Source organism: Peromyscus eremicus, chromosome 18 (assembly GCF_949786415.1).
Source record: "Peromyscus eremicus chromosome 18, PerEre_H2_v1, whole genome shotgun sequence".
Taxonomy (NCBI): Eukaryota; Metazoa; Chordata; class Mammalia; order Rodentia; family Cricetidae; genus Peromyscus; species Peromyscus eremicus.
The window spans coordinates 7,988,104-8,007,930 of record NC_081434.1 but is presented as its reverse complement, the minus strand read 5'-3'; the positions used below and the strand labels follow the sequence as shown (position 1 = coordinate 8,007,930).

At 47.6% G+C, this 19,827-nt stretch overlaps 1 protein-coding gene across 1 annotated transcript in view; it reads right to left on the bottom strand.

Annotated features, from left to right (window-relative positions):
- Positions 1–14,631: 14,631 nt before the first annotated feature.
- Srgap1 (SLIT-ROBO Rho GTPase activating protein 1) overlaps positions 14,632–19,827 on the bottom strand; it is a 171,715-nt gene continuing 166,519 nt past the window's right edge. Inside the window, exon 22 of the mRNA XM_059245782.1 lies at positions 14,632–16,336. Within this exon, the coding sequence (XP_059101765.1) occupies positions 15,956–16,336 (381 nt within the window). The 3' untranslated portion in view covers positions 14,632–15,955. The remainder of the gene's footprint in view (positions 16,337–19,827) is intronic.

The window sequence follows — 19,827 nt, the reverse complement described above, 5'->3', positions numbered from 1 at the left end:
TCCTGCCTGCATGCATGCCTGCACCACATACATGCCTGGTGCCCGTGGGGGACAGAAGAGGCTGTCTGCTCCCCTGGAACCAGTGTCTCAGACAGTTGTGAGCTGTCCTGTGGCTGCTGGGAATGGTCCTCCAGAAGAGCAGCCAATACTTTTAACAGCCGAGCCATCTCTATCCCCGAGGCTAGAGTTGAAGTCCTTGTTGAAGTCCTAAGTCTCAGGCAGAGAACCTGAAATCTAGGGAACTGATTCTCAAAGCTGACGACGTATGTAACTCCAGCACTGCCATGGCGCCCACTACAAGCGATTTCTGGTACTCAGGCAGGTCAACAGCTTTCTCTGGTAATTGCCTATGTGGCAGACCCTAGGATTGCACTTTGAAAACCACTACTTACGTCGTCATAGCCATCTTTACCTCCTTAGGCTCTGGAACACCTCCTCTTCTGCTTGCCTTTACCACCCCACTGGAAGAACGGCATTCCCCTCCAGGGTGTCATCTGCTTCATACCCATGTTGTGGCATTCAGCTTTGCTCTTTGTATCAGGGTCCCTGGGGTAAAATGTGGCTGGTTCCCAAGGTGGACTCCGGCCTTCTAAACTATTGATGATCCTGAAGTGCTATGAGATTTTTGAACCTCCAAAAAGAATATTAAAAAAAAGTTTTCTCTCCTTTGTTACCTTATGAGGTATGACTTATGACTTAACAGGAAAGGAGGGACCAAGGAGGACAGAGAGACTCGAGTGGCGGATCCGTTTGGGAAGTTGACCTTAGTGTAGACATTAGTCACGGAAAAGAATTCTTGGTTTGTCACTTAGTGTCCTTCCTTTATTCTGATCCAAAAACTTACGTAGAAGGAGAAGTAGGTTACCTATTGGCCCTCCAGTGAAAATGACCTTCTGGCATATGGCAATTACATGGTATAAGCAACTTGGTCACTGGCTCTTACTTTGGTGGGACCCTGGGAGCATCTCTGGATATTTCAGTGAAGTCTTTAATAGCGTTCCCCTGGGGCAATGTTAAAGTCAGAATAAATGCAGGTGGACTTAAGTATACCTCAGGCTTATTTACACCTGATCAGACCTGGACGTTGAGTATCCCTAATGAGAAGTCACCTTGAGAAGACTTGTCTGGGGAAGGGTTGAATTTCTCTCCTACAGCCATTTAATCCCTTCAGATGACTCCACTTCTTCTCTCCTCCCCTCCCCAAGGACTAGGAGAGCTATAATGTAGCTTAGAGACTGATCTATGGAGAATTATAAGGTCCCTTCTAAACTGAAAGCCCTGAGACTCTGACAAACAGACCCCACAGTAGGACCACCGTCCCCTTACAGTGTGGAAATTGGGTCTGTGCCTTTGTGGGCCCTGCACTCTGAATCTTCTTCATTGGCACAGAAGTCACCTCTGTGAAGCCGTGGGGTGCTCTGAGGTCTCAGTTCAGGGTTGTCCCAACCTTCCTGTGCTCATATCAGTCTTGGGCTCTGTTATCCCTGACAGCAAAGCCGTCATTATTATCAGCCATGATGAGGAGCCCTTTCATTTCTGAGTGGCTGGAAGAGAACCCGTGGGTCTGTTAATGTTCATGCCTCGGCCTGTAGGATTCCTCTTCCGGGTCAGAGAGTTTCTCCAATGATCTACCTCTGTGGCGTTTGCACTTTCACACACTATAAAAAGTCCTACATTCTTGTTATGCGTTACATTTGTCCTCTTGGTACTGGCTGTGCCTTGATTTCTGCTCCTGTGAGAGAGTTTAAGAAGAATTGGTGCCGCCACTGTGGCTGGATAGGGAAGAACTGTTATAAAATTCTTTCTTAAAAGAGAGAACTGAATTGTCTCTGGAGGCTCAGAACAGATCTGTAAATAAACACCCCCCTTCCCCCCAGTGCCACCGTGGTGCCTGGCCAGGTAATTCAGGAGATCCCATGAAGTAGCCGCCTTTACACCCCGAGGCAAATCTCTCCTCATGTGTAGTGCAGGTGTTTTACATAAAATATTTTCCTGAATATTCTGGATGATTTGCACACATTTCTGGCTGTGGGACTCGACCATGAGGAACTGGATCTTAACTCTCTTTCTTTACCACCTGACGTGTATGGGACTCAGACATTGTTAGTGGAATCGAACTCCTCAATTTGAATCTCCTATGCAATTAGTTTTCCTTTACGAATATTTCCAACCCCAAACACATGTATATGTTCAAACTAAAATCATATTGAATTCATTGGGGAGCACAGTAAATAGCACACGGTGCATTGGTACACGGTGTAAGGACTGAAGGCTGTGTTTTGTAATGAACACTGCCGTGTGTTGTCGGGGGTATACAATCCCTGTCCAACCCCAGTCTCCCTTCATGCTTCTTCACTGGCTCTCTCCGGGGTCGTTAGCACAGCCCATGTTGTTCCCCGTGTCTTCAATGTTATCCTCACCCGACGTTTTCTATCGTAACCCACTCTGCCATTCCCTGCATCCAGTCTCAGCCATCCTTTGTCAGGATTCTCCAGCCCGCCGTCCCCCAGCATTGTCCAGTCTCTGTCGACAAGGGGCTCTTAGGCTTGGCCCTGGAGCCTTGACTGTGATTATAGGTGGATGGACATTTATCCCCGAGTCACTTCCTCTCTGTCCCGCAAACTTCCGGATGTCTCAGCCTGTTTTTGCTAACATTGCTGCCGTTAGCACAGAACCTGGAGCATCCATCACACAGCAGTGGCAGTACCAAAGGCTTCCTGGGGTTGGTGCTCCCCGACTATCTCCATGGAACTACAGAATAGCTCCATTCTGGGATATGGGCATTCGGCACCTACTCAGCCTTATATACTATGAAAGGCAGGCTTATTGTCATCTGTCTACTTACACACACTGAGTATTTAGAGCGATAGCTATGAAATGTTTGCTGAATTCAGAAAAGCATCTTAAAAACTTATTGTACGAGATCTGAAAACCAGTGTCAACACAAGTCCCCTTCCCGTCCTCAATTCCGTACCTTGTGCCAGGGTGCATTTTCATACCCTTCCTTTAGCGATGGTGCTGCTCACCAGGAGCTGCTCTGTTCATATTTTCTGAGAGCCCACAGCTGGGTGTTTTAAAACATCTTTCCCAACAGTGCACGCTGATTAAAAGTGTGACCGACTAGAGGAAGGCTTTGGAATGGGGACGGGACATTCAAGGCATCTCTGCTTTAAAGAGCACTCTAGGAATGTCTACAAATATGTGAACAGTTTGCTTTGAGCAAGTACCAAGGAAGACTACTGGGTGGGAAAAAAGTCTTTAAAATGCTCGATAGCTTTAGGCAAGCATGGGTTTTAAAATAAGACACTGGGGCCTGGTGTGGTGGCACACACCTTTAATCCCAGCACTCAGGAAGCAGAGGTGGGTGGATCTCTGAGTCTGAGGCCAGCCTGGTCTACAGAGCAAGCTCCAGGCCAGCCAAGGCTACATAGTGAGACCCTGTTTAAAAAATAAATAAATAAAAATAAAACAAGACATCGGGGCTGGAAGGATGGCTCAGAAGCTAAGAGCACTTTTTGCTCCTGCAGAGGACCTGGTTTGGTGTCCAGCACACACATGGTGGTTCACAGCCATCCCTGACACCAGTTCAAGGGATCTGATGACCTCTTCTGGCCTCTGAGGGCACCAGGCATGCTTGGGGTGCATATCCATACACGCAGGCAAAACACTCAGACACGTGAATAAATGAATCCGAAAACAGACATGCCAGTTTATATGCATGTATGGAAGCATGTGAGACTCCACCCCAGGCTCCTATTTTACGATCTTGTCACTTCCAACGTATAAAACATTCTCTTCTGTTCAGCTTGTCAGTACCTCACCTAACAAAGACAGCAGCTTGCCACCGGTGACCTGTTTGGCTTGAACTGTGGCTAGTGTGCCTTGATGATGAAGCAGGAGAGCAGCAGGATTGAAGGGCAAGGCATCAGAGGGGGTGCGGTTCTCTCACAATACTGCATAGCTTGGCTATTAGACAACAAGTAGGTCGTGAACTTACTGGAGTGTAATTATTAGACACTTGTTGACATTGGTTCCCCTCCCAACATTTGACTCTAAGGGAAGCTCACTGGAAAGCCTGAAACATACTGGGAGCTAGAAATAGATCAGTGTGATGGCAGAGCAGCCTTCTCAGGGTCGTGTGGCTTCTAATGGCTTCCGGTGACCACCCAATCAGACAGCTCGTTCTTAAGACCGTTGCTTTTCAGCTGGTTACTGTGGCAACGATGGGGTACTAGTTGTCATGACAACGGAATGGAAATTTGGGGGACCATTTTCTTTAGATGAGTTAGATTCATTAAGCTCCGTCTTTCTTCCTTTAAAACTTGACCATCATGCTGCACAATACCTTGCCGTGGGTCTATTTTTCTCGACTTTGCATACATCTCAGGCTTTAACACAGTCTTTTCTTACTCTGGGCTCTTTGATTTAAATCCTTTCAACTCTGTGATGTGAGGAGACACTCCCTCCCCCCTTCCAGTCTTTTATGGCTTATATTAGAGAATGATATTGCAACAGCTGGTTTCCTTTTTCACCACAGAAAATATTTCTGCCGAACTCTGTTAGATTGCTCCAAAGTTATCCTGGGGTGAGATAGAGTGGGTCAGACTAAACGTAATGGGCTCCAAATGCCGGAGAGACTTTCAGCAGCGCCACGCTCAAGTGTTTATTGGGGTCACTCTTTGAGGAGAACCTTTGAGAAGTAGGAGCCCGGCTCCTTCCCCTCCTCACGCTGGTTCAAAGCTCTTCGCCCAGGCCTCGCTGTGTGGGGTCGCCGGTGGCAGGTGCACATCGTTCACACGCACGCAGCCTTGGTCGATCTTTTTCTTGGTTGCGCCCCAGGAATCGAGGCAGCTGTTCATGTTTAGGTCTTGAATAGAGAACGGTAATCAGAAGAGTTTGGTTAAATCTCTGGGTCTCATTAGAAAGTTTAGGGGCTGGAGAGATGGCTCAGTTGTTGAGCACTGGCCGCTCTCCCAGAGGACACGAGTGTGGGTCCCAGCACCCACACTGGGTGCCTCATAACTCCAGATCCATAGGATCCAATGCCCTCTGCTGTCCTCAGGCATCCACACACATGAGCAGATACAAAGACACATGCATACATGTAAATGAGAATCAAGGAAATATATTGGATGAAAATATATTGGAAAAATCTGAATTTACAGAGCTCAAGTTTTCTTCGTCTTTATCGAGATGCGGTTTCATTCTGTAATCCACTGACCTGGAACTAACTATGTAGTCCATACTGACCACCTCCTCTCAGAGACATCCTCCTTCCTCAGCCTCCTGAGTGCTAAGCTTACAGGCATTAAATATCTCACTTGGTTTTTCTAGACTGTTTTTGGTGTACTGTTGAGTTCTGGGGGAAAGACATTTTGGTGTGTTTTTTGTTGTGTGAATTTGCTACCATAGGAGTTGTACATGCTGTTAATGATAGGGAGTCTCCAAGTGCACTGTGCTGGGAAAGTTCCTGGAGATTTAGAAGGGAAACTCCTAAGAGAGCTTCCTATAATTCGGAGCTCTACATCAGTTCAGACACACGCTTCACACAAGGCCCATGAAGAGGCTCAGGATATCTTTTGAATCAATTCCTGGCTCTGTCCACACTCAGGTGAGACTGTAAGCCTTCCTGTCCCTTACAGGGCATGGTTGGGCATTTGTCTGGAATTCTCTTCTGATGGCGCTTCCTTCCTGTCCCTGTCCCCTGTCTGGGGCTGCCACAACACAGCACCTCGGGCGGATGGCATAGCAGCAGAGATTTATGTTCTCACCATCCTGAGGCTTGGATGTCCTGCATCGTGCTGTCAGTGGTTCTGATATCTCCTGATGCTCCACTCCTTGTTTGTGGGTGTATACCTCAGATCCCTGGCATCTGCCATGTCTCTCCAGTATTCTCTCAACAGGACGCCAGTCAGACAGGATTAGCGATACCCTATATCTCCAAACACAGTCACATTCTGAGGTTGGTTTCAGTGTGAGACATTTGTGGTGACATCCTATCTCACAATAGACTACAACACCGTATTTTCATCAGTTGTTTCTGTCATCTCTCTGTCTAGGGCTTAAAAGAAAGGATGGCAACCTTCACAGAATGAGAAGAAAGACTTTACCATTCTCTTTACAACAGGAGGATGCCCAAGTAGTTACTGCGTGTGTGAGACCATTTTGTTTTGAAGATTTGTTTGTTTTTAATTATGCAAATGTGTAGACTTCTGTATGTGTGTATGCCACATGTGTGTTGGTGCCCAAGGCGGCCAGAAGAGGGCGTCAGATCCCCTAGAGCTGGAGTTAAGGCCATTGTAAGCCACCCAATATGAGTTCTGGGAATTAAACTCTGGTCCTCTGTGAGAACAGGTGCTTTTAACTGTTGAGCGGTCTCCCTAGCCATTAAGACAGTGGTTCTCAACTTTCCTAATACTGGGACCCTTTAACACAGGTCCTCATAATGAGGTGACCTCCAACCATAAGATTCTTTTTGTTGCTACTTCCTAACTGTAATTTTGCTAGTTATGAATTGTATTTGTGTGTGTGTGTGTGGGGGGGGAGATGGAGGTTTGACAAAGGGGTCACAAGCCACAGGTTGAGAACTGCTGTCCTAAGGCATTTCTTAATGGATTTAAGAGCTCAGTTGGGTTTCCTTGGCCTAGTAAGATGGGCATTGGAGGAATCTGTGGAAAGCAGAGTATTAGTGAGTGAGGTAGGAAGAGCAAATTGGGGAAAAGGCAGGTCCCAAGGCCGCCTCTCAGTGGAAGATTGACTTCCCTCTCCGACAGTGACTGTCAATAATCAGATATCCTGCACATCAGAGATTTTACATTGTGACTCATAGGAATAGGAAAGTTACAGTTATAGAGTAGCAGCGAAATAATGTTATGGTTGGGGGTCACTTCAACATGAGGAACTGCAGTAAAGAGTCACAGCATCAGGAAGGTTGAGAACCACTGCTCTAAGGGTTAAAACCCAAGGGCAGTGGCAGGCAGAAACAACATCCAGTCTACACCAAAGTCTACATCTCTAGCGTCTCTGGCAACACATGGCAACCAGGCTGACATTGCCGAGCAAAAGCAATTTCTTGCTAATCCATTTAGGCTTCATGACAGAAGCTTCCTTTGTCCTCTGAGAAGCAGAGGTAGATGGGTTTCACCCAAAGGCGGTGGCCAGCCACTGACCTCTCTATGATTGGGGCCTTGAAGGAGGTCAGTACTGGGGAGATGAAGATATTTCTCTCACTGAAGTGGACTTGGTGTGTTCAAGGCTTTCCATCCACCTGGAAACCGCAAATCCATCTGTTACGCTGCCTCCAGCAATTGACAGGGCGGTCGAGCTTAGAGGCTCTCTCCCCTCCTTTATCCCCGACGCCGCCTCCTCCCTCTTCTCTTCCTTTCTTCTAAGTGGCAGTGCTGGTGTGATGGGTGTGTGTCATCTCTAAGCAGGCGGGCCTGAGGTATGTGAGGAAGGTCTGGGCCCAGGGACAGGAGGAGGAGGCAGCGAGCGGTGTCTTCTAATCATGTCTTGACACAGCTCTGAGGGAGTGCCTAAAGGCTTATTGTGGAAGCTAATCTTGGTTGTTCCCTGATCCACAGAAGGAGAGGGAACCTCAGCTGGGGACCTGCCTCCATCACCTTGGCCTCTGGGCATGTCTGGTGGTGGTGGGGGGGAGGCATTTTCTCCATTGCTAATTGATGTAGCCGGGGCCGGCCCACAAGGGGTAGTGTACACCTGCATTACTGCACAAGAAAGGTAACAGAGCAAGTCAGAGGGAGTGAGTGTGTAAGTAGCACTCCTCTGTGGTCTCTGCTTTAGTGCCTGCCTCCACTTCCCTCAACCACGGACCGTGAGGTGGAAGTTTAAGCCAAATAATCCCTGTCCTCCCTCATGCTGGTTTTGTTCTTGTCTCTCAAAGTAACGGAAAGCAAACTAGACCAGACATTAATGTTGCGGTGACAGACCAGACAGGGCTGTTTTGAGAAGAGTTGGTTGACTTCTTAGAACTTAATGGGCCATTCTGTGGGAACTTAGAAGGTAAGAGTGCTGAGATCAGTGCAGACCTGGGTGCCTGGCTTGGGAAGTTTCCGAGGGAAGTGTGAGAGTCCCTTATAGACTGTCAGGGCCATTTGTGTGTCATTTTTGAATTGAGCACTTGAGGAAGTCAAACCCATGCTTCATTGGGACACAACAGATGCTGATCAGCTGGGACTGAAAAGTTAGCTGTGATTCATAAGAGACCAGCATCATTGAGATAAAACCATTTCGGGAGCATTTCCCCAGGGTCAGCCCACAGAAGCGGTAGTCCGGATGTGGTTAAGGCTACTCCTCAAGCGGATGCCAAATTTGGCAATGTGTAAGAATCGATCACGTGGCAGTGGTTTTGAAGGCATGAAAGCGTCATAGAGAGCGGATGAGGCGTAGCACTCTGAGAGGCCAGGAGAGGCCATTGGTGAAGGTGCAGCTTCACCAGGATTGAAGGAGTCATGGAGATAAGGTGAGGTTGGGACCGTGTGACGTGATCAAAGTCTCTGAAGAAGTTAGGGGAGGTAATTGGTGAGGGTGCAGTGGAGACCCCAGCAGAGTCATGCCAGAACCATGAGATAACCAGTCCATGAGCTTGCAGGGCTGGGAGCTCGGCCTGGGCGTGTTTTATCTGCCCTGGTCAGTGTTTTATCACAGCAACAGGCTTAAGTGAACCAACATTAGTAGGGTGGGTTTCACTTTCAGTATGTGTTAGCTATTATCACGTAACATGTTTAAAACAAAGTCTGCGTCCATGTGGTTCCAAAGACTCAGCTTTATTAAGAAAGATGAACAGGATGTAGGCAACTGCTCCAAAGGAGAGCTGATGGGTGCAAGAAGTCTGTCTGCGTCACCATAACAGCTGAGGCGAATGGGAAGCACAGAGCTGGGGTAAAGTGTAGATAAAAGAAAGTAGAACAGTTGGGTGGGGGAGGGGAGGGGTATGCTTGGAATGAAAGAAAATAGTTTTGGGGTCTGCTGAGCTGAAGATGCCCAAGGAAAATGACTGTTGCTGCTGCCCAGCCCAAACAACAGCAAGACTCAGGCAAGGTTTAGTACATCAAGGCAAGCAAGAAGGGGATGTGCATGCTGGAAACGTGGGTATTGGTGAAATTATTAAGGCCACTCCACGTAGTTAAAAGGAGATTTATTTAATGGCGTAACTTACAAGTTAAGGGATAGGTAGGTTGCGGGGTCTGGGGAAGGTGTATCGCAGTCCAGCGGTGTTCTCTGGAGCTCTGCTCGGTCCACCTCCATTATCCAGGGTCCCGGAACAGAGAGCCTCCCCCCCCCCACCATCCAGATCTCAGGTCCCCAGGCGCCTCCCTTGGCCCCGCCTTGTAGGCGTGACAGTTGCCGAAGTCTCAATGGGGGTTGGAACTTCCAGATCAAAGCTGGAATGGCTACCCACTACACGTGGGTGTGCATATTAGCCAAGATTGGAGAGGGGTGAGGATGGAGCTCGCTTGGCAGAGTGCTTGCTTAGCATGCAAGGGGTCCTGCATTGGATGCCCATTGCTGAATAAACCAGGGGTAGTGTTGCATGCCTGTAACCCCAGAGTGAGAGGGACCGGGGCACTGAGGACCTTCTATCAGGAAGAAAAACAAAGACTAGAGAATTCACATTGAACAAGGTATTTATATTAAGCAAAGCATACTGCTTAAGATTCCCGGGGTCATGGTCTCTTTCCTCCTCCCACATCCTTACACACACACACACACACACACACTCACTCACTCACTCCAGTTCAGTCCCTGCTGGAGAATGGGCAATGACTTTCACAGAACAGCTATTTTTCTACTGTAAAAGCAGGTTTTCTATCTGATATTTAAAGAAAGACTACCGAGGAATTGATGAACTTCATGGTGCTTATTTCCCAAAGTCATATTCTGAAATCCAAGTAGGGATCGAAGAGCCAGGCATGGTGGGTCACATCTTTAGCCCTAAGCAATGGAAGGCTGAGGCAGGATTGCAAGTTCAAGGCCAGCTTGTGCTATACAGCAAGACCCCGTCTTAAAAAGCCAACATAACAAAACCCCAAACCAAACTAACAAAATGGTGATAGACAACCCTTGAAATGGGATTTGCCATAGTCTCAGGGTTGTTGGGATATTTTTAATACTCATAAATCAAACCTGGGGAAATTTTCTTCCCTGGGATCCTGACTACTTAAGATGTAATCTTAGTGGGTGCAGGCATACTAACTGTGGATGACCCACCGACACACCTGGAGGGGGGTACGGATCCCAGAGGGAGGGGTGGAAATGGGTGTGTGCAGCCAGTTGTGGCAGGCTGAGGGGATGGGTAGCTTGGAGGAAGATGGAGAACAGGGTGATTTTCCAGAACAATCTCACAGTCTCATTTGGACATTTGTTCCTGGTGAGGAGCTTATGAGTCCAACTTTCTGCAAGGAAAGTGGGCACTGAAGGCAGGCACCCAACAGTAGTATCAGGTGAATCCTACAGTGGTTTCAGTAGCTTCTAGCATGAGTTCTTGCCTCCAGATGGGAAGAAACCCACCTTACCTTTGGGTGGGCCTTCTAACTGACAGTTTAAACACCCTTCCATCATGGCCTGGGAAACAATTTTAACTAGTGAGGTTATTCATTTTTCATTAATCTCTCTAGGTTTAATGACTTTTGCATATAAAGCCCAAAGCTTAACTAGGAAGCCCGCCTGAGATAGAGTTCTGTGTAGCAGTAAAAATGGAAGAACTTGTAGCTTAACTCTCTCCCTCGGTTGTTCATTTTTTCCCAGTGCTGGGGGGACTGGACATGGGCTTGTACTTGTTGGTAGATCCACCACTGACCTGATTCCCCAGTTCCTAGCATAAAATTCAACAAAAAGAACCACATATAAGAACTGCAGGAGCCCTCATGTGGGCAGTCAAACTGGGTGAAATCAGCTATGGTGTGATTCCTCAGTATACTGGTTAACAGTGGCTGGTGTGCTATTTCTTGTTCTGGGTGGTGGACACCCAGCTAACTCAGTCAGTAGAGCATGAGACTCTTAATATCAGGGGCGTGGGTCCATGTCCCATGTTGGGCGCCAAATGTAACAGGAATTGCTAATTTTGGTGCCTGTCCTGGATCCTGCTCTGTAGCCCAGGCTGGCCTTGAACTCAGAGATCTACCTGGCTCTGCCTCCCAAGTGTTGGGATTAAAAAAGGCATGTGCCACTACCATCTGACGAGAGACCCTGTATCAAACAAAACAAAAAAAGGTTCAAGTTTCCCATTCTTTAATATAACCCATTAGATTCCTCTCTAGGGGAGCAGAGTGAAAAAGAAAGGGACATTTCAGTAACTCAGGAGCAGACGAAAGTGGCCAGAACTATCATATTTATTATAAAGCTACACCTTGAACAAACCCAACCGTATACGGAAGCCTGGAATGGTACATGCTAAGAAGTACAGTACTATACAGAAAAGTGCATTGTCACAACAGATTAACAAAACATTTCCTTTTCTTCCAGGACTGTAAAAGCATCCCTGTTCTCCTCGCCTGGGAGAGGAGAGCCAGGATTCTAGAGCAAGGGGGGCGGGATGGCAGGCTGCAGTGTGAGTGGGGTCATGGGGTCATGGAGGGGAGAAGCCTGGGACGGATGGCAGGGAGTCACTGTGGACAGGCGAGAAAGGCACGGTCTCATCTAGGAGGGTAACAGGACAGTCTGATAAAGCCACATGGATGCAAGACATACACGACTGGGCACAGAGGTGCAGGGAGACATGGCGGTGTCGTGGGGTGGTGCGGAGGCTGGGAGCAAGTAGAGGGCATCTTGGAACAGTCCGGTGGGCGGGACGTAGTGGGCGACAGTACAAAAGCAAGGCTAAAGTTCTCTAAGATAGGAAGGCACTTTCACGTGTACATACTACAGATGTACATCGACACCATTAGGTAACCGTCACAAGCAGGAAGCTACCGGTACTGCAACTGACCGAACTGACAGGAAGGGACAATACTGATTTGAAGGACGTGGGCAGGAGTTACCATCAAGAATGCAGGGGAAGAGCAGTCTCTCATTAACACAGCCACCTACGACACTTGGAAATACCCACAATAACCATCACACTACACACGGAACTTAGGTGAACGCTCTAAGGAGGGGCACTCACAGACGCCCAGTTTATATATATTTTTTCTTTTACTAGTTTCTAAGATAAGCATTATGGAACCCAGTACAATTATTTAAACATACAAAATTCCCTATATAATTTAAAGATACAGGTATCCATTTAGATGATACCACTAAGACTTTTTTTTTTAAATAAAGTATACTAGGATGAGTGAGTGAAAGCTAAGCTCAGCCTCTGGCTTCTCTGGCTTCGCTATCTGCGCCGCTGAGGTCATCCTGACGCAAGCCGGATGCTCCAGCCCAGCTGGAGCTTGAGGGGTGGGGGTGGGGTTCTGAAGTAGAGGGGGTTCTATTTGCACATGGGTAGAACCTTCAGTTCTAGGCTCTCTGTGTCTCGGAGTCTCAGTGGCAGATAGGAGAGAGATGGCATCCCAAATGCATTTCCTTGCATTTCTGGTCTTTTCTGCTGTGTTCAGGAATAGATATCAACCCAAATCTGAACTCTCAATGGACACAGTCTCTCTACTGTTGGATTTCAGACGTTAGAACACGGTGTCTTCAGTTTGCCGACATCACAGGCCGAGCCATTCCTAAATGCTGAGACCACCACCACCAGCCCAACTCTTTCCGCTTTCTTAATTAAATTTTAAAGCCACTTTAGGAATGGCAAACAGAGACAGAAAACTCAAAAGAGACCATCTGACCCTTGGGAGTTCTTGATCCATTGATAATTACTCCTGACTACGGTAGTAGAATAAGTGGGACCTCACTACCAATTATTCCATGGATAGCTCACGGGGCACCCAAGTCAGATTATGTTGTGTGAATGCAAGTAAAACTGTTGAACAATGGTGTTGACCTGCAACAAGAACTTGAGCTCCACAGAGTGCCCTCAACAGTTTGTAAGTTTACTGTGACGTTCCTCAAAAAATGTGCAGTCAGTCCTAACAATTCATCTCTCAGACCCCCCAACTCACACCAAAGGGCTTTGCCAGTCTGCATTTGGGTTCTATGGAACACGAGCGCGCGCGCACACACACACACACACACACACACACACACACACACACACACACGGTCCTCCCAACCATGGATATTTTGTGAATGTGGAGTCAGGTATTGTTGTGGACTAGAATCTGCCCATCAGATGATCCCCTCCCTGAACTGCGTATGGTCTCCAAGATCTGGGAATTGGGGAGAGGTCAGAGCACCTTGGGGTTCATTTCTTCCTTTCCTTGTGCCTTCCTGCTGTGTGCTACATCTGTGGCTTAAACCCCGCCAGGGTGACCAGTCTCATTGACTGTAGCTCTCAGTGAGCTCTACTGACAGTTTAAGATCCTTTAGGGGACCCCCGATCTGAAACTATCCTGTGCAGGGCTCGAAGGGTGCCCGCGTCAGATGGGAAAAACGTAAAGCTGTTGTCTCATCGGGTAAACAAAGGAAGGACAGGGGACTGCTCCCCTGAAGGTTTGCTTTCATTTAAGAGACAGAAGTCAGTCTGGAATTGTCTACAGGAGAGAAGATGGAGGAGACAATAGAAGGATGGGAGGAAACTGGGAGCCATTTCCTGGAGGAAGAGGCCCAGCTCTTGGACCCTTGGCGGGGGGTCTACAAAAGCATGTCCTTTGTCCTTCAAGGCAGCAGAGTCCTGATCTAGGGGACACACAGCAGACAGCACACTGGGACGGCAGTTTTGTAGGAGTAAGATCAGAAAAGCTAAAATTAAAGCTTAAGAAAGGCATTTACAAATAAATTCAAAAAGGCTGCGGCTAGCTTCTTAGACCTGCGCCTGGCCTCGTCCATCAGAGAAGGAAAAATGGTTTTAAGAATCAGTATTGTTTTCTAGTAAATGGTGGGTTTATTTAGGAGGTAATAAACTTCCAAGGGAGCCAGGGGTGGGTTGTTTAAAAGGCTCAGTGTCCAGCATAGTTCAATCCTGGCTCGGTCTCTATGGTTTCTATTTTAAAATGGCCAAAAAGTATGGTTCTGAAAATTTTGAGTTATTTTTCCCTGTGTAGTCCTGGCTGTCCTGGGACTCACTCTGTAGACCAGGCTGGCCTCAAACTCAGAGACCTGCCTGCCTCTGCCTCCCGAGTGCTGGGATTAAAGGCATGCACCACTACTGCCTGGCAACTTTGGGGTTTAAAACCTAACCATACCCGGAAGTAGCTGGGGGTGGGGAGTATGTCTTCAATACATTTGTGAAATGAGGAGAGTGACTTTGAAAGGGGATATTTCATTCATATATATTTTTTTCTGTAACAGAATGATTAGATCAGCAAACTGAGGTAGCGACCAGTCATGATCCTGATTTTAGTACAGATCTTAATTTGTTCCTGCGTGAATTATGGTCGATGCTATGCTACTGAGGTGGGCATGCCAGTTTGAAATTAAACCTAGAAGGAAGTGCATGGTGTGTGCAAAGGGCTTTGTTCTGAGACATCGGCTTGCTTCATGAGGAAGTGCAGCGCTAGTGTAGACATCCGCTGCTGCTAGAATGGTGATTTGTACCTTAGTAAAAACAATCGTGTTCAGAATGATGGGGGTGGGGGGCGGGGACAGCTTAGTGGTAGAGTGTGTGCTTATCATGCGAGAGGCCTCCGGTTCAATCCCAGCACCAAACACACACACGATCTACCATTTTCTTTTTAAGCTAGAGGAAAAATATCGTAAATATATGATAAAGAAAACTGACTATGAGCTTAAAGGTCAGAGGAAGAAGTTCCTAACTGAGTCCATTTGACTCTCTGAGTTCTGTAGAGGTCACAGGCAAAAATCCCAAACAGCAAATCAAACACAACTGGGACAAGAACAGAAGTCATGGTTCTGAGGTACAAAACTGGGAAGAACCCACCCCAGCACCACCAAGGTCATCTTCCCATGGTGTCCTGGCACGGCTCTCCCTCGGTACCGTAGCCAGATCTGGCTTGGCTCAAAGAGTTGCGGGCAGCAGAGCTGGGGGTTCAGTTTCGGGACCACTGGGCCGTTGTGGTGTGAAGGAATCAAGGTAATTTCGTCACAACATCAGTGAACCAAGGATTCATTTCCTGTTTTTTTCCATTGCCGTAAAGGGGAACGTGGGGTTCTAGGGAAGGTAGAGATATTTCTTAGGCAGTTATTGAACAACTTTGTAGAATTCTGTGGGGCAACCAGGAAGTCCTTACTATTCCACTGCTCTAGTCCTCTGTAAATGTAGGCGGTGGACTTGGGCATCTCCAGGGCCTGATCGCGTTCTTGGAGGGAGTCATGTCGACAGATCGGGAGACATGGTCTCCTTTGCCTTGTCCAGGTTCACATCAAGCAATATCTGAGTTTTTTCTATCCATCCTCTTCCATTGAGCCTTTAACCCAGATCCAGGGAAATGACCCTTAGGGAAGGGGCTGTCATTGAACCCCTTCATGCCATGGACTGAAGGTCCCCTGGAGCCTCCCTCCGTGACCTTTAACAGGGGCTGGACCCCCTCTGGACGCTCTTCCCACAAGTGTCACAGACCGCGGCAGGCGAGACTCCAGTAAGACCCGGAAGGCGGGTTCTCCGGCTTGCAGGACGCTCACCTGGGCCACACTAAATCCAAAGCCATATACCATGTGGGGTGAGGTGTGGCCTTGGTGACAAGGGGCGCAGCATTGGATTTTCAAGTAAGTCTAAGTATTTCTATTGTCTTTAAAACGACATGTGTCCAGTTATTAAAAAAGTTACAAAATACAAATGCCCATGTTAACTTAGCTAGTTCCAGACAGCATTACATTCGACAACATAGAAAAGTCCAAAGATCTCCAGTTATAAGCGCAAGACTAGGGAACGTCACAGATCACTGACTCATGTCACCAATCCACCTCCAGACTCCCTCCCCTCACGACCTCGGGTTTTCTACATCGTGCAAGACTTGTCTGTGGGGCCCTGGGAAGGTGCCGCGGGCCCCACGGTAGGATTTGTTTTTGGAAGAACAGCAGGCTTTGGCCTTAGGGCTGGGGGCTTCAGCTGCACGCCCATCCTGGGCGCCACCATCGGCTTGAAAGTGCTCATGGTGTCGCTGGAGGAGCTCGTGCTGCGGCGGATCTGAGGCTCCGAGCTCCTGAGGGTGGCCACGTTGTGCAACGGACTGAGAGATTCCATGGACGTCGCAGGGGTGGGCGAGTTCTTCACCTGCTCCAAGGTGTCCAGCACGACATCGGGGGCATGCTTCACCGTGCTCTGTCTCTCCAGTTCACGGAGTTCGTTCAAAGCAGTGTTCATGGTCTCTTCGATATCCTATTGGAAAGAAAGAAAAAAAAAAAGATAGGTTCAAAATTATAGACACAAAGTGAACAGACAGGTAAAAGAGCATGGAGATTTAACTTTATAGTCTGTAGAGTGTGTACACCGTCACCTTAGGCCTTTGGTGTGCTTCTAAATGATACTTAGAAGCAATGCACATGGACCCATAGGTCAAGCAATTGCCATTCTGAGGTACTAAACAACCTATTGAGGTCTCTTGGAACTTGTGCGGTATTGAGCGGAATTCTGTTTCATGTGTGTGTGTGTGTGTGTGTGTGTGTGTGTGTGTGTGTGTGTGTGTGTGTGTTCATGTGGGCATGTGCGGGCTGGAGGTCAACCTCAGGTGTCAGTCATCAGGTGCTATCCTGTCCATTTTTTCTTGTGAGAAAGGAGTGTCTCACTGTCCTGGAACTCATTGACTTCAGGTAGGCTGACCAGCCAGCAGACCCTAGGAATCTGCCTGTCTCTGCCTCTCCGGGGCTTTGTTTATAAGCGCACACCACCACACCTTGATTTTTAAAGTTGGTTCTGAGAATGGAGCATCCATCCTCCTGGAAGTGTGTCAAGAACTTTACCGATTGAGCCTTCTCACCAGCCCCTCTTGAGATGTATAGAAAAGTGAAAACTGTTTATAATAACCAGAATTATTGATAGGAACATTTAGTCAGAAATGTGCACATATGTAGGGAGTTCTGTGTGATATTTACATATACATATATCTCACATGTGCATAAATGTGTGTGTAATGACCAGTTTAGGTTATGATGTATATCCTCATATGCTTACTACTTCTTTGTGTGTGGAACATTCAAATTATTTTCTAAGTGATAATGTTTAAATATTTGATTTCAACCAATTGCGGTGATTTGAAAGAAAATGGCCCCCATAGGGAGTGGCACTATTAGGAACCTCCAGCTTGTCTCTATAGGATCCAGAAAGCCCCATTCCAGTCTCTCTGTCTCTCCAAACCCCACCCACTCAGTCTCTGAACAAAGGAAAGGCACCAAAAAGCCCAGTTCTGGATCCTCGTTCTTAGCAGCTTCTGCAGCTTCCTTCCCTGAAGTTGCCAGCCATCCAGGTCCCCGCCTGAGCGCTCGATTTTGACCAGACTTGGGCACAAACTCACCTATAATCCATAACATCTCCCTGCTTTCATTTGGGGACACAACTCCTCTGGCCTCAATCTCTGGGACCAGAGAACCTCTCCGGGAGTTGCTCTCAATAAACCTGTTGTTATACTTCCCCATTTCAGCTTGATCTGGCTTACTGCATTGTTGGCGGCGAAACTTATTGTCGGGAGACAGAAAACCTATTAATTTACCTTTAAAAATGTATTGTTATTTACTGTTGTGCTGTTTTGCTTTGACTGGCCTCATTCAGAAGCACCATCTCGAATTCCTGGAATTCATTCTGTGGCTTCAGCGTAGTCTTATACTGTGACTCTCAAATGTGTTTTTTTTTTTTTTTTTTAATTTTAATTCCACTTACTGAATTCTTGAGGTGTTTGGGTTTTGTTTCATGATTTCTATCTCTTAGGTCATGAAAGGCTGTGTTTTCTGAATTGTCTTCTCTTGTTCTTACTTAATTCTGCAATGGCCATTCTTTTGGATTTGTTTTCAAGGCTGTGAATTTCCTTTTCTTTAGGGTCAGCTAACAAGAGTTACTGTGATTCCCATCCCCTTCGTATTTTGCTGGTCCCCCCTTTGTTGATAATTGTACATCTGGTGCAATATTCATATTTTCAAATTTTCTAGGTTAGTTATTCTTTGCAGAGAGGCCTAACACCTGTTGTTGGATGTTGTTGACCTTGATTCTAGACGGACTCAGGAATGTGGCTCCTGTGCACATCATCTACAATCCTTGTCAGCGATGTCTATGATGGCATCCCTGGTCCAGGATGCGGGCGTCTGTGACTGCAGTGGTTTGATGGTTTCGCTGGGGGGTGGAGCCACTCCCTGATTGGTTGATGGAACAGCAGGGGTGTATGCAGGCACTGCGGGCCATAGCTGTCTGCCTGGCCTTTTGGTAGGCCGGGCTGCCACCTGGTGATGGATGTGGCTCTTGCAGGGGCTGGGGGCAGAACTGTGCCGAGCTGTCTACAGACCAGCGTGGCGTATGTGTGGGTCCCATGAGCTGTGTGTGGGTTGGACTGATGGGGACATCAGGATGCTGCCTGGATGGCTACTGGGCCTAGGCTCTGGGCAGCCAGGGGTATGGTGCTGCAGCCCGTCAGGTGAGGCATGGTAGATGGCAGCAGAGACAGAGAAAGGAGATACTGTGTGGTCACCGGGCATTAGAGATGTCTATCAGGAGGGTCCTATGTCACAGCAACTCAGGTCACCATGGCTATATGTTACTATTCTGTGGCAGTATAGCTCTGTGAACTCTGGGAAACTCTCCCTACCTTTCTGGGGGCTATGGAACCCTGGGACTCTCCCAGGCAGTCAGTCATCTGCAGTAGCCACGGGGACTTCCCAAGTCAACTCACCTTCTCCCATGAGAAGTCCTCTCAGCTCTAAATCTACTACAAGGGGGAGACAGGATATGGGCTGGCTAGTTTTGTGTGCACATGACCCAGGCTAGAGTAATTTTGGAAGAGTGAATCTCAGTTGAGAAAACACCTCCACTGGATTGGCCTGTGGACAAGCTTGTGTTGCAGGTTCTTAATTAGTAATTTGGTGGAGGAGGGCCCTGTCTGGGTGGGTGGTACACCCCTAGGCACGTGGTCTTAGGAGGAGCAAGCCGGTAAACCGCACTCTGCCATGGCCTCTTCATTAGTTCCTGCTCCCCTTGAATTCTTGCCTTGACTTCCCGGGATGCTGGACTACAAGCTGTAACATGAAATCATCCCTGTCCTCCCCAAGCTGCTTTTGGTGTTTCATCGCAGAAACAGAAGCAGTAAGACAGAGTTGGTGAGTTAGACTTGAAAATCCACAGGGGTCATGCCGATGCCCTGAGAAGTACATCAGGACACTAGTTGGATGGATTACAGTTATCTATTCTTTTTCATGGTTTCCTCTTTTTTTGGGAGGGGGGCAGGGACAAGTGACAGGTAACTCTATTTTATCATTTTCTCCTATCATGAAAAATGTGAGGATCAAACTGGAGGCACACTTGTCATGCTTAAGTAATGGAAGGTTGTAAAGGAAGGGATCTTACGCATGTGTGCCTGATTTAAAAAGGAAAAAAGCCAAAGTTTGCACAAAAACCCTGCCAGATCTATAACCTTGACAAAGGCCACTGTGCTCTTACACAGAAAATCCTTCTACAAGGACATCGATTCAGCACGGACATCTGCCTCACAACTGTCTGTCCAACCTTGGATGGACACCAGCCTTGTCATTTATGAGTCCTTGTAGCCAAGGACGACTCTTTCAAATAACGTGGTCCTTTTCCACCTTTCAAATGTTGGTGTCTCCACCTCTTAGAATATGCTCTCAATTTACTACAGCAACACCTTCCCAAGCAATGTCTCTGCTATTCCC